This window comes from Glycine max, chromosome 4, assembly GCF_000004515.6.
Source record: "Glycine max cultivar Williams 82 chromosome 4, Glycine_max_v4.0, whole genome shotgun sequence".
NCBI lineage: Eukaryota > Viridiplantae > Streptophyta > Magnoliopsida > Fabales > Fabaceae > Glycine > Glycine max.
In genome coordinates this window covers 5870447-5886455 of record NC_016091.4, presented here as the reverse complement: position 1 = coordinate 5886455, position 16009 = coordinate 5870447, and the positions used below count along the sequence as shown (strand labels likewise).

Below are 16009 nucleotides of genomic sequence, written 5' to 3'. Positions count from 1 at the left end.
CATTCTAGGGTGTACAATTGCAACTACTTAGTGCCTATCACCCTCAGACGGATGGACAAACTGAGGTAGTCAATAGGTGTTTAGAAACCTATTTAAGGTGTATGTGTGTTGATTCTCCTCAACAATGGCCTAAGTGGTTACCTTTGGCAAAGTGGTGGTACAGTACCACTTTCCACTCAGCTATTCAGACTACACCATATGAAGTAGTATATGGTCAGCCCCCTCCTATTCATCTACCTTATTTGCCTGGTGAATCAAAGGTAAAATTGGTAGATCGCAATTTGGCAAAAAGAAAGGAGATGTTGAAGGTTTTAAAATTTCATCTCCAAAGAGCACATAATAGGATGAAACAGGTGGCTGATAAGCACAGGTCCGACAGGCAATTTTCTATTGGAGACTTGGTTTATGTCAAATTGCAGGCCTATAAGCAAGTGCCCATTGCTGCGAGAGCTAATAAGAAGCTAGCACCTAAATACTTTGGGCCATATCCCGTGATTAGTAGAATTGGAGTTGTTGCCTATGAATTGAAGTTGCTTGATCATACAAAAATTCACAATGTCTTTCATGTTTCACAACTTAAGAAGCATATTGGTCAATTTATTCATTCTCTAACACTGCCTGATTTTATTCCTGAAGCTACAGGGCCTAAAGAACCAGCAGCAATACTGGATCGAATGACAGCCAAAAGAAGGGGACAAGCTGTCACAAAAGTCTTAATTCAATGGAAACATCAACTTCCATATGATGCAACTTGGGAGTTCTATTATGACTTGAAGAGGAGGTTTCCACAGTTCGATTCTTGAGGACAAGAATTTTGTAAGGGGAGGGCTATGTTAGAGAAATGCAATTACTTATGTTATTACTAATATAGCCTTGGTAGTTGTAACTAAAAGTTGTAACTGAATTCTATAATTAGTTGTTAGTTAATTAGTTACTTGCTATAAATGGTAATTTGTTAGTCAAGTTACGCAACTATTGTAAAAAACTATATTCTTGAATCCTCCTCATTGTAATTGATTCTATAATCAATAATATTTAACTTGGATTCCTTTCTTCCCATAGGAATTCCTGGACAATTTCACTCTAATTCTTTGAATCATTGCATAGATTCCTAGGATTTACTCTGTTTCCTAAACATCCATAACAAACGAGAGAAGAAGAAGAGGAAAAGGGAAAGCGAAAGCGAAGGGAAAGAAGAAAATAACGAGAAAGAAAGACACTGAAGGGAATGAGGGATATCTGGAGACCCATCTCCCTTCTCTGATAAAGGCGTCATGTGTCGCCCTTCTGTTGATCTTTCATTCTCAAAATTCGTGCTACTCTATGCATTAATTGCATAGACTTTCTTTCTTTCCTTTTTTATGGAGTGCTCTTCTCTTGATCCAATAGGTCACACAATTCCTTTTTTCTTATGTTTTTTTTCTATTTTTTTGTTTTCTTTCTTTTCTTTTTCTTTTCTTTTTTTATCGTTCCTTTTCTTTTTTTCATGTTTTCTTTTTTCTTTCTTTCTTTTTTTTGGGGCAGGACAAAATTAGGATCTGAAAAAAATAAAATATGAAAGTGATATATAAATTAAAAAATGATAAAAGCCACGTATAGCAAACACTATTCTATATAGAAAGGTGCTATTGGTATTGGGTGTGCTTGCGGGAGAAGGTTTGCGTTAATTAAAGAGAAGAGAGGCGTTGTACATATAAATCATGTGTATATGCTTTGCCAATGTACAGCTCACACCAGATATGAGCAAGTTGAAGTCAAAATTAGTTCCATCGTTCTTCTAACCTGTCTTCGATTAGCCATTGACTCACAAACTATGCTAAGCCTACCCATTAAGAAGGTGTAATTAGTAAAACTTGATAAAAAAAAATGGTAGTATTAGAGAGATTAAAATTAATTATTTCTGAAACATTTTGACTCTTGAGAATGTGACATGCATATATATGTAGATTACATTTATTATTCCTTTTTCCAATGTTGAGAAAGATCACGTATATTCGAGTGCCAAATCTGAAAAATTCTGTCCATACATCATCTTATTTTTATTTCTTCTCTCTTGCTTCTTATTCGATTGAAGCAAGGCATTATTTGTCCCTGTTTAGTCGTCAAAACTCCAAACTTAAAACATTTAGAATCCGATCGAAAATGAAAATTCAGGTTCCGTGTAGATCAAAGGAGGAATATTAATTGTACATATAACTGCAAATTGGTGTGACGTATGGAAATGTGTAGAATTGGTTTAACTAATATATATGTTTTTGTTTATCTTTCTCAACCTCTTTTCCATTTGAATGAAGTGATCGTGGTTAATTTCTTCGCCTAAGACAATTACTAAGTTAGAAAAGATAGAGATTGAGAAGGAAAAAAACTGACATTGATGCAACGGCTGTCTAGTTGCAAAAACGACAATAGGTTGAACACGGATCACACAATTTAAGCACTTTGTTTGTTGTGTTTTTTCCTTGTCCTCCAGGGAGGTCATAACAAAGCCATGTGTGTTCCAAGATAATACAACCATATGCTTTTTGTAGTGAGAATATGTCTGTTTTCTCTTTCCCTAGTGGCTTTTGCTATTTGATAAATATGATAAAATGCACTAGAGATTCTACTAAAGTTGAAAACTCCTCATATGGGGACTAGAGGTTTATACATCACATCCTTTAGCTGTCATCACTTCTTGTATATATATAATTCAGAAAGGTTGGTATTTACAAATTAGGTTGTAGTATCTGTTGGGTGATGTTGATGAAGCTCTTAGCCTATAGGGATTGCAGAAAGAAAATAAATATTAAAAGACAAGAGTTGGATACATATATTCCAAAATTCAATATTACTCTCTCCATTCCAATTTATATAATGTTTAAGGTTTTAAAATAGATATAAAAAAACGTAATTAATTTGTTGAGTTTCATAAAAAAACATTAAATAATTTTTTAATATACTTTTTTATCTTTTTAATTAATGACTTATTTATTGTTTTTATATATTATTGTCACTAAGTATTGATTGAGGGTAATTTAAAAAAAATAATGCACCATTAATTTTGTAAGCCGACATATATATTAGAATAATTTTTTTTCTTTAAAATATTATATAATCTAAAACCGTGGCAGTACCCAGGAGATTTAATAACTTTAGTTTATCATATTCGGGGAAACAAAATAGTTGTGTGCTAACATAACATTGTGTGCCGGTCGTGTAAAGAAACAATAGCATATTTATCATCAAATTAATGTTGAAATTTGGCCACTAAGTAAATGGTGGGTTGAAAATGTTGGTATTGGTAAGTTAGTTGTTGATGATTTGTACGTATTTGAAACCGACAGCCCCTTATATAGCATTTCAAGTTTTTTGGGACACATTGTTAATTACCCTCCAATTCCTTATTAGCCACAAAGATGTGAAATTTGGGTGTCTAGATTATAGTACTTCAACCCGCGGCCTTCATTAGGATTAAAACCAATTTGAGGTTTAGTTCAAAACACTTCTATTTTCTATTGTAGTTATACAAATAAATATACAACTTTTTTTGTTAAAGTGCAAATCTTTTTCTGTCATATTATTTGCGCTTTAATAATGATCGTCGAATTAATTAATTCGGGATGAATCTGTTAAATTTTTTTTAACAAGCAAGTATTTTCTTTTATCACAACTTCATTTATTCTCATCCCTTTTTCAGGTTCCACGTGTTAGTCAGAAAAAAATATATAGTTATTCAATTTGGTTTAAATATAGTCATTTATCTGTGACGAAATTATAATAAAAGATAGTATGGTTAAGCAACTGCTCTGATATTGTGCATTCTATGAATTTGTTAATGTTTAGGAAAAGAAATTTAAAGGATATGAACGAGATGAAACAGAAATCATAGGGTGACATATGAAAAATCATAAAAAAAATTAACATTTTTTCATCTCATTTTAGGACTTAGACTCTGGAAATGTAAAGCAAACTCCATTAAATAAGGTATCTCGAAAGAGGCCATCCGATAATTTGGAAATTACTTTTTAGTATTTATTTGAGTACAAAAAGTGTAAAGATTAAAAAAGAACATAATGTTCCAAGTATGCGTGAATCTTTTTTGAAATTGATTTGGAATATTGTCAAAGTGTGTTCAACTTTAGTATTTTACTTATATATACATTTTTATCTTGACAGAATTGTTATCATATTTTACTTTTTATTTTGTAATGCTCTATTTAATTAAGGATTGATACTATATCAACAACTATTATTTAATATGACTAGTTTTTTCTATCATTATACGTATTGCATAAATATTAGAATGGTATATATTGAAGATGACAACTTCATAAGATGCACTTGCAACTTAATTAAAATTATCTTAATTTATTTTTATCTAAATATTAAAGATGAAAATGAGAGCGGTAAAGTTGTGCCTTGGTGACTTGTTGGTCATGGATTCGAATCCGAAAACAGTCTCTTTGCATATGCAAGGGTAAGGCTGCGTACAACATCCCTCCCCCATACCTTCGCATAGCGAGGAGCCTCTGGACAATGGGGTACGAAATTTTATTAAAGATGAAAATTAAATAAAATATGAATAATATGCAACTAACCAGAGTGACACAAATAAACATGTATAATACAAACGGAGAATTTTATTAATGAAAAAAGTCGGTGCAGTGTCTAATTATTGTGCATTACATAAAAGGAATTCTATCTATAGCAATGTCTTGTAAATTTTGCCTTGCTCCTGTACTTATTTATAAACAGCTTGTATCATACATAAAGAGCTTTCAAAGACCTGCAAACACTTCAAGAGCATTTTCTTTGAGATTTGAAACGAAGTAAGAGGTGTACTCTCCATATTTGAATGGATGATAACGAAGGGGATGAATTTTCTCATCCACCAACTCAAGGGGCACCTCAATGTCCATCTCTTCCATTGGCATTGCAAAAAGGCCAAATGAATATCTCTCTTTGTTTCCATTCATCACCACTCTGTGTGTAGCTGCATGAAGCCTCCCATTGCTCCACGCCTATTGATTTATGCAATATAATTAGAATTATTTAATAAATATGTTACAATAATTACTTTCAATTCATTATAGTTAAGTGCAGTAATTATTTTACATATACCTTTAGTATATCACCAACAATGACCACAAAGCCATTTTGGGGTATCTTCAATTCAATCCAATTGCCTGTTTTGGATAATACTTGGAGCCCTTGGACTTCGTTTTGGCACAATATGGTTAAGGCATTTTTGTCAGTGTGAGGCAACAGGGCAGTCTTGGAGTCATTATTATTTTCCGGAACTTTGTACTTTATCAATCGTGAATTGCTAGAGCTCTTCATCTTTTCAACATCTACGTAATGTTGTTGAATGCCATAACCCCCCACTATCATTTTCAAAACGAGGGAACTTAATTCTAGCATCTTTAAGCTCATGATCTTTAGTGTCTCACTGCATGTCATTTACAAAGAAAATAATTCAAAAGAGAACCAAAGAAAAATACATGTACTTAGTTAATTAGTTGTAGTTATTTTTCTCTAGCTACCACAATTTTTTTAACTCATTCAAATTCAAGGTATTGATTTAAAAAGGACTGCATTAAAGAGATTCAAAATAAGTCATAATTCATAGATTTCGTGATTCATATCAATTAAGAGAAGTACTAAAATCAAGGCTAGAGTCTTCCTCTAAAAACATGTTTCCTCTAAAATTGCTTATATAACAATTCACAACTTTTGACGTTGCCTCTTTTAAACTTTAGTATATTCTAACATCTTCCGGAAAAGAAGAATCTGTTACGCTTACTATCGACATGAGACTGATTCTTAATTCTTCAATTTACCGATCTTCCGGCGAGGATGCCACATTGAATTTTAACCCTTTAAACATTACTACTTTCCAATGTGTCGTTGCTTTCATGAATTATAAAATATTTATTGGTTAAACATATCATATATTTTATTATGAACACCGACAAGCAATAAATATTTAATAACCAACAATCAATAAAGGAAATTTGTTGAAAGTAGCAGTTACATGTGCCTTAATTTATAACAAAATTAAATTAATCTGTTATTCTTGAACAAGGGGAAAGTTACTCTATTTTTTTTTTCTGCTGTAGAGTTAAGTTCTAGCAAATGGCTGTATACATGTTCAATTTTAATTTAGAATTTGATTTCAATATATTTATTTGTTATTCTTAAATTGAAATGGAGATAGTTAAAAGCCCCTAATAAATATCATATCCGATCCGCTGGTATGATGAGTTTGGTGGCTGCCAATAATGCCATGCATATTGTAATTGAAATCCAGGATGTCAAATCACAATCAAGCACAATACCATGGCCAATTAATCTATTAAATAGCATGTTCATACTATTTAAGAGAGTAACAAACACAAGCTAGTATACCAAGCCTCTTATACAAAAAGTATTAAGTAGTAATAGAAAGAAAGAATTAATGAGTACCAGAAAGATGGGTTTCCTTGAGGCCACATGAGGTAAGTGAAGGCCTCAGCCGAAGCAGAGAGTGGAACATCATCGATTCCAAAGGTTTCACTGAGGGGAATGACAGGGCTCTTCCCATTGTAGCTGCTATAAGGCTTTGGACTAATGTGCTTCATCTTTGTTTCTTCAGGCAAATCAAACAATGCTTCCATGTTACTGAAAAACTGTTCATGTACACCCTTGGGAATTATCTCATGATCACAAACCAAGAGGAAGCAACCGTGACTCTCACATGCTTCTCTCACTTTCTTGCTCATTTCTTTCCACTCCTCACTCCCTTCTTCTAATGCCTTGCCAAAATCAAAACATGGAATCATCATAATCTCACTCTCACTCTCCATTTCCCTCTTCTCTCTAGCTGTGGATTATTCTTACACAAAGTTCCTCTATATAGAGAGAGTTTTGGCCATACAACAGTAAAGAATGAAAAGAAAGGAAAACAAAAATAAATAAAAAAATATAGGTTTAAATATCTTTAAAGTTCCCGATAAATGTATGAATTTTATTTTGAGTCCTTATTATTTTTTTATTATTATTTTGAGATCTTGATATATTTAAATGTTTGTTTTGAATTAATGTCATTAATTAAGTGATGACGTGACATCATCACGATTTTTGATAATATTAAAAATATTAATTTATAAGGTGACACATCTTTAGTTAACTAATAATAGTGCAAACTCAAAATAAAATTTTTAATAAGACTCAAAACAAAATAAAAATTAATTAGAAACACATAACAAAATTTAATTATCTATTAAAGATCTTAAACATATTTAAACAATAAATATATTTATTAAAACAGGAGGAAACGAAAGCCATATATTATGGGAAATAATATTGAGAAGGAGCCCCCATATAAATGTGAAAACAAGTTGTTTGTAGCTTCACTTATCAAAGAAAACTTGATTTGAGGAAATTTTATTTCATGTTTACGTAAGTGAATTCATTTTTGTTTATGTACATCGACCACCGCAAAAAGAAATATTTAAAATGAATCTTAGACATTATTAAAGAATATTATAGTATGAAAAGTGATATAAAAAGATGGTGAAAGTAAAATGTATAACAAACACTATTCTATCTAGAAGGTTGCATTAAAAGATGAGAGAGGCGTTGCACATCTGTAGTTCCTTTTTTAGTTAGAAATGGGTTATGTGTGTATACATTGTCAATGTACAGCTGATACCAGATATATATGAACAAGCTGAAGTCAAAATTAGTTGCATCGTTCTTCTAACTTGTCTTGGATTTTATGCATTTGATATCCGGCAATTAATTAAATTTCTTTAGACGAAAACTAAATCAATCTTACATGTATACAGTCTTGGGTTTTACATGCATTTGATTTCTGACAATTAATTAAATACTAGGAACAATTTTAAAAAACTATTTTCTTTTAGAATAACTTGACATGAAGCATTTAGAGAATTTTATTATATATCAACAGTCATGAAAAATAATGTCATATTAAGCATATTGCCGAAAGAAACCACTAAACAACTTGAATTAATTAACATGAGATTAATTATTTGTTTAATTAAAATTTTCGAGTTCAAATCATAAATATATTGTTGTATTAAATATTCACGAAGAAAATTTTGTCACTTAAAATAGTTTTATTAAAATAGTTTTATTCTATTCAAAGAAGATTGTCTCCAATAAAAAAAGGATTAATGAAAGAAAATTCTATGTTTTTGCTTTCAAATATCATTTAAGGTTTTTATAAACAAGAATTGCAATAAACTTTTTGTTTCTCGTAAAACAGTTGTTAAATCTCTTAATAGTATCCTTTAGCAATTAATTAGAGGTCCCGCTAGTGAGTTAGTGGTAAAGGATTTGTGTAGTTTGCAAAGTCTTAGGTCATTGCACACACACAAAAATAATGGTTAGAGAAAAGGAGTGAGTTTGTTTAAATTTTTTAAAAAATAATTTTAAAAGAATTATTTGTTAAAAAAATATTTTTTAAGAAGGAGATAGAATTTGCTTAAGAAATTACTCATTTTAAGTGAAAAAATAAATAAATAAACGCATAGAAAAACAAAAAGTTAATTGTTTTATTAAAAAGATATTTAAAAAAACTTAAAACAAACTAAGATTTTAAACGATTACTCACTGATAATTAATTCACTTTCCTGATAATGTGAAAAAATAATTAAAAATTAGGTTGGGTATAATGGTATAACTGACAAAAGTTAATGATATTTTTAATTTGAAAACAATAAATAAAAGAAAACGGAAATTTTAGAAAATCAACCTTGAAAATGAATGGAGGGAGTGAATGGTATTAGTGTGGGTCCACTAATCTTGCATTTAATGCGTTTTATTTTTGGATAACGATTCCCAGCACTTGAAAAGTAACTACAAGTGATGCCGTGACAATTTTATATTACTCCTACCGTACTCAAATTTAACTAAAATATCTAATTTTATACTAATGAAAAATGTTAGATAAATTTATTTAACTTTTTTTATTTCATATAAAAAATAATTATATTTCCTAAATTACTCTTAATTATTAAAATAGTTTATTTATATTTTAAATAATTAAATAAATAAAGTATAAAAATAAAATCTTAGATCTAATATATATGTATAAATTTTTTATCAGTCAAAAATGATATATATATATATATATATATATATATATATATATATATATATATACTTCTTTTAGAAGTTTTTTTTAGTCTTTTATTCAAATTATGATTAAAAAAATTGAAATATATCAAATTTTATATATTATTCAAATAATTTATTAAACAATTGATTTTGGTATATAACTTTTTGTTAAAACACACACACAATTATGTACAATGTGCACGAAAAAAAAATGTATAAAATGGGCTTATGTTTTTTTCTCACTTCATTTTATGTAAAGATTGTCCCTCATAGTCTTATTCATATACTGGATTTAGACATTATTTTTATTTATATACTTCATTTTGATACTTATTTTTAACGGAGACTTATTTTTAAATAATTTCTCACATGTCTCCACTCATCTCAATCTCTCTCATTGTCTCTTTATTTTTTTCAACAACACCTTTATTTCTCACTTATTTTTATTTATATATCTTTTATTTTAATCTACTTGTTTTTCTCCTAAACAAACAGATAATTGATTCATGTCACCCTGTTTGTTAGCCAGTACTGATCGTGGGACTCTAAAACAAGTCAGCAAAGTCACATGCTACAATTAACTAGTTTGCTGCTGATCCAACAACCATGTCAGTTTAGTACATATCACTACATTCAGTTGTTGACAAGTCATCATCAATGAGAGAATAAAATTAAAATTCTGAAACACTTTTTGACTTTGGAGAATGTGACATGCATATGGAGACTACATTAATTATCATTCCTTTCCAATGTTGAGGAAAAGATCACGTAAATTTGAGTGCCAAATCCGAAATTCTTTTCATAAATATACTTCACTTTATTTTGATTTCTTCTCCGCATCTGTTTCTTATTCCATTGAAGCAAGGCTTTTTTGTCCATGTTTAGTTATCCAAATTCCAAACTTAACCATTTAGAATCTGATCGAATATGAAAAATCAAATCTCATATGACTGCAAATTTGGAAATGTGTAGCATGGTTTAACTGATTTGTTTTAGTTTAACTTTCTGTATCTCTTTCCTATTTTAGTGAATGCTCTTCAGTTGTCCCAAGAAAATTACTGAGTTAGAAGAGATAAAGATAGAGATTGAGAGGAAAAAAACAAACATTGATGCACTCGGTGTCTGCCGTCTGGTTGCAAAAAGGGCTTTAGGTTGCACTGGGGTCACACAATTTAAGCATTTGTTTGTTATTTTTCTGCCTTGTCCTCTGAGAGGTCACAACAAAGGCATGCATTTCCTGTAATGTTCCAAAATAACACAACCATATACTCTTTGTCGTGAGAATATGTCTCTTTCTCTTTCCCTGGTATTGCTGTTTGATAAATATGATAAATGCATGAGAGGTTCTACCAAGTTGGAGACTCCTAATGGGGACCAGAGGTTTATACATCACATCCTTTTGCTGTCATCACTTCCTGTTTATAATTCAGAAGGTTGGCCTTTCATAAGAAAATAAATAAAAGACAAGAGTTGGACACATATTTCAATTTGGAGAGATGATAGAATAACTTAAATGGAAAATATAGTTTAGCATATTCGGGGATATAAAATGGGTGTGTGCTAACATTGTAACCCCCAATTATTGACTCGGTTCACACTCTACCGTATTTCACGTAACGATGCTTCACTTAATTTTTTTGTTAGTCAAAATTTTTCATTAATGATTGTTTTTATAAATTAATGAAATTTTTCAGCTTGTTTTGTCCTCGTACATTTTTTTAAAAACTTTTTAAAAGATCATAATTTTATAACTACTTCAAGTCAAACACGTTTAATTGGGGAATTCTTAAATGATAGATTACCAAAAAATATATGCATCTTGTTGATATAGGTAGTATCAATTATTTTTTTTTAAGTCATCATCAACTATCCAATCATATACATGCACAACTTTTAGATCTTTCTTTTTCTGATTTGCTCAAGATATTACAGTCTTAAAAAAACAAAAACATATTTATGATTTATGATCAAATTAATGTTGAAATCAATTTGGTCACAGAAGCACTAATGAGTTAAAACTATTTAATTCAGAAGTAAACAATGGGTCATGGTGGGTTGAAAATGTTGGTACTGACAAAGTTGTTGATGACTTGTATTTGAAATGTAACACCCAACGAATCACACCGGAATAAAAAGGATCTAGAGGTTGTGCGGTATTGAACTATATAGTTAAATATGACTTAAAAGAACTAATTAGTATTACATATACCAACAATGTGCGTATATTTTTCGATAGTCTCTCACTTAAGAATTGCACAATTAAGCGTACTTGACTTGGAGTAGTTATGGGATGAATGATTTTCTAGAAAGTTTTTCAGAAAATGTGAGTAAAGACAAAATACACTGAAATATTTCATTAGTTTGTGATGATAGTCAATGATCTTAAGAGCAGTTGAGCAGTGTCAAAATTGATTATCGAAATCTCGAAAAGAATTACCTACAAAGGATTCTAACCAATAAAAATATTGAGTGAAATATCACCATGTGAAGCATATGCTATCGAGACGTTAATAACCAAGGTGTTTACATGAAACTGACAGCGCCTTCAAGCAGTTCATGTTTTTTGGGTCACGTTGTTAACCCTCCAATTCCATTATTAGTTACAAAGATGAGAAATTTGTATCTAAATTATATATAGTAAGGTCTCTAGCCATGAGTGGAAACTGCAAAGGATTTGAATTGAATACTCAGCCTTCGTTTGGGAATAGAAATTAGAAACCATCCATTTTCAATAGTATATAATTCGAGTAAATTAATTTAATTCCTTTAAAACAAATAAACGAAAAATAAAACAGTATCTATACGAGCTCCAATGTTAAACGAAATATATATATATATATATATATATATATATATATATATATATATATATATATATATATATATATATATATATATATATAATTCAATAATTAATATACGAGCTCCAATGTTCTCATTTGTTAGGATATACAAATACATTACTGTCGGAGGGATTTAATTACCTAATAGGATTGACTTAGTGGAAAAGGTAAGAGTAGTTTTCATGAGGTCTTAAAGTTATAATCTTACTGTCATCATTGTACACCAAATAAAAAAAAAAAAACTGAGGGATGTGATTCTTATTGCAGTTTATAAATTTATAACTGATTTTTCCTACCTAGACTTCCCTCCAGCAAAGACAGATAAATTGGCAGTTTGTTAAGAAGCTTGAAATAAATGCAATCATAATTTACAACGGTATTATGAGAATATATTTTGACTAAACTCGTCGACTCGGCAAGTAGCTCCATAATCAGCATCTCTACAAGCAAGAAGCCCATGCTTTCTAATGAACCAAAAACTTTATTGCTATAATATTAGTCTAGAAGAGCATAACCAAGACAAGGCAACACTACTGTTTACAGGATGAAAAAAAAATAGTAGCTAATGTATGGTAATAAAAGACTATTGTGCCAGATCATACAGTTAACAGATAGTCCTTATCAAATTGCAAAATTAGTGAACAAAGAAACTGGCTTAGGCAGCAAAGACATCTGATGCATTATATTAAATATTTTTTAAGCACCATAACATTTTGGCCATCTTCGAATGGGCTAAACCATTTCACATTTGAGAGAAAAATAATGGTTGATTATTGTCACAAACTTGGGAATTAAGAAGAAAGTTTGCTCAAGATGCAAAAACCATTATAAAAAGAAGTCCCTCGTTTGAACTTTGGAATTTAAAAGAAAACAGCCCAGGTGATCCTTGCCATTAAAAAAAGTATTCAATAGATGTTTTGTTTTGAATTAGACAATTCTAATCAAGAAGACAATTTCCATTCTAGTTTTCCACTCTAGTTTTATATATCCTTGATGGATGGTGACTAATTTTTTCATGAATTCATTCTTCTATATGATTTCATCTATGCTAATAATTCTTTATCCTGCGGCCATCTGAAGACTCACACAGAAACTTCTATTTGGGTTTTCATTTGGTTGGACAACACCTGTTGATTATGAGATACTAACAAAATTTTACACCCTTTGTGATCGTTTCCAAATGGTATTCCTATCTTACCCAAGTTGATTGCACCCCAATGATCATTTAGGATGATAAGGATCTTCTCTTCCATCTTTATCCTATCGCACAATCAGGTAGCTCTTCCCTCCAGAGTTTTCTCTTGGAGTTGCATACCCAGCATGTTCCCAAGTTCCCCTTGAATTCTTCTTAAGTCAGGCTTTTTCTTCACAGTTGTCATCACAAACATATCAAACAGGTTGTCCCTCTGAACCATCCTCGGGATTTTCTCCACCACATCCCAAGCATGAAAATATTTGGTTGAGTCAGAGCCGTCATAATTTCATTTAAAATTGAGGTCATGGATTCAGAGACCTCACAACCATTGGGACTGCATCCCATGGTTTTAAATTGCAGTTGCTGAGAACTCAAAAACTGCTATGTATGTTGTTGCCTAATTTGTGAACTGCATGTTAAAACCATGGTGCATCAGTGTGTTGTGACCTCTGAAATCACTTCCCATCCATCCACTGCCCCATTTTGCATTTCAGGGTTGTACTTGATCTTGTCCATTTTACCTTTAGTATAAAAGATAAAGCATATTTGCCAGCCTTCTTCATATTTTCTAGTAATATTGGAAATCATATTTTCCATTTTTCTTTCCGAATTCTGATATTCCATACTTGAGTGACTTCTCTCATACTCCTGGTTTTCTTGTGTAACTGAAAACTATATATCAGAAACAAATCCATTAGAGAACAAAAACATTACTGCGTAGTGAGTAGTGACAGATCATTGGAATCTATGTTGTTATATCAGATATTTCACCAGTAGAAGTGTTTGTTTCTCTTCCTACTTGGTTTGGAGTGGAAAGGAAAAAAACCAAGAAACAATGGTTACTTCTACTAAATAAAATAAGGCCTAACTGCTGCCCAAACGGGCATTATTCAAACTAGTTGGGTGATCCGTGTTTTTTTTTTGTTGTTGTTATCAATATATAAAAAAAAAAATCTATAAATATTATTAGAAAATTTTAAGAAATTAAATTGTTAAATTTATATAAGATTTACCGTTTATATTAAAAAAGTTTACTCATAGATATCAATGTATAAAAAATATAAATTGATCCAAATAAATTAATTTTTGAAGTAATTTCATAATTGAAAAGATAATAAATAAGAAGAAAAACTAGATTTACTTAAAAATTCATTTTAGACATTGACTTTACTAAATTTTAATTATACAAAAACAAACAATATTTATGCTATGACTAAAATTGTCGTTTAACTAATATCTATATCAAATCTCCTCGGCTAATGCTTTTTAGGATTCAACAATATAAAATTAAGTCTTCTAACTCTGTATCAATTAGTTGTAATTTAAAAAAATCAATGTCAATTAAATAATTGTGATACACCCCTACATACTAACACATCATTTTTTTTTATAATATTATCAATATAATTTCTATTTTCATGGCATATAAATTTAGTAATAATTAAAATTTATTACATTCTCTTCCGCCATTAATGCGAAATTTTAACTTGTGGTTGATAGGATACTTAACTTATGTGATATGCAATAATAGGAATGATTTCCCGTAAAAACTTCAATAATTCTGATAGGATATTCAAGTTACGTGAATTTTAAGTGGGATTTCCATACAAAAAAGGCCAGAGAATTCTATTGCAGTATATCAGAAAGATACTTTATAAAAAAATAAAAATAAAAAGAAGGTATATCAGAAAGACAGAAGCAAATCCATTAAGTAAACAAAACATTAAATAGAAGTTTTAAGAATACCTTTAATGCATGCATAGTGACAGATCAATATATTATATATGTTTTTATGGCAGTCGTTTCTGGAATTGGGCATTCCTCAAAATTTCTGGCAGTGGGAACAATAGCTCCCAATTTTGTTTCTGATATTCCTTATTCTTCTTCTCGTTTTGTGAAACCAAAAAAAAATGCATGATGAAACATGGAACCAGAAACAAAACCATTAGGAAAACGGAACAGTAAGTTTAAGATTACCTTAATTTTTTGCAGAGCCACAGATCGATGCATGGACTCTTTATATATGTTTTTCTGGTAGATATATTTCATGGATCCGAGTTTTTATAGAAATGTTTGGTTTGGGGTGGAAACGAGAGCGGAAGAAACAAATAAAAACCTCAAAAGCAATAAAGAAAAAGGGCGAAGTTACCATGAAATGGTCCTCTCTGTCTTAACAGCATTGCTGGGAAGTATGTGAATGACCGCAAGATTTTGTTTCACGGAATGAAGAATCAATCACATTCCAATATTATGTCAGGAATGTTATGTTTTTCTCATAGACATGTTTATTTTGTATTTAACAATTGTAGAAAAAATTAAAATTTAATCAATTAAAAAATTAGAAAAAGTAAAAGAAAAAAAATAATATAGAAATTAATAGAAATAGGTAGTTATTATAGAAAGTAACTTCTATGATATTCCTAGGAATATTATATACCCGAAATTAATTCTCATAATCTTCTAACAAATATATTTCTATCGTTGTATTTTCAAAAATAGAAGAACATGACATGAAAAAAAATGTCTCTTATGTCATTGACTCGTGAAACTGCATGGCAAGGATTTAAAGAGAGTATTGATTATCATTCCAATGAGATCTTTACAAGTGTCACCCATTGTACGAGGTTAATTATGTAAATAAGGTTTGATAATGCTGTCTTGTAAATGTTTAAAAATGAATAAGCTACAGTGTTCTTCCATTTTTTATCATCTGCAATTTTGATCTTTTGTTTTAAAACCTCTTTTGTCCCACCCATAAAATTAAGATGTTTACCATTAATTTTCTTAATGTTAACTCTTATGTGTCACTATTTTAGTGACATAACATAAGATGATTAGTTTTATTTTTAAATGCTGAATAGATAAT

General features: G+C 30.2%; 1 protein-coding gene across 1 annotated transcript; it reads right to left on the bottom strand.

Annotated features, from left to right (window-relative positions):
* Window positions 1-4601: 4601 nt before the first annotated feature.
* Window positions 4602-6877, bottom strand: LOC100817159 (probable inactive 2-oxoglutarate-dependent dioxygenase AOP2). The gene is made up of 3 exons (XM_003522587.5): window positions 6445-6877; window positions 5101-5428; window positions 4602-5000 (listed from the first exon to the last, which is right to left on the bottom strand). Exons 1-3 carry the CDS (start codon window positions 6822-6824, stop codon window positions 4758-4760), a joined length of 951 nt encoding a protein of 316 aa, XP_003522635.1. The 5' UTR covers window positions 6825-6877; the 3' UTR covers window positions 4602-4757.
* Window positions 6878-16009: the final 9132 nt, after the last annotated feature.

Coding starts and splice junctions, on each gene's coding strand:
- LOC100817159 (XM_003522587.5), bottom strand. CDS start 6,824: ATGGAGAGTGAGAGTGAGATTATGATGATTCCATGTTTTGATTTTGGC. Junction 5,429..6,444: donor CAAGGAAACCCATCTTTCTG/GTACTCATTAAT, acceptor AATGACATGCAG/TGAGACACTAAAGATCATGA. Junction 5,001..5,100: donor TTGTTGGTGATATACTAAAG/GTATATGTAAAA, acceptor ATAAATCAATAG/GCGTGGAGCAATGGGAGGCT.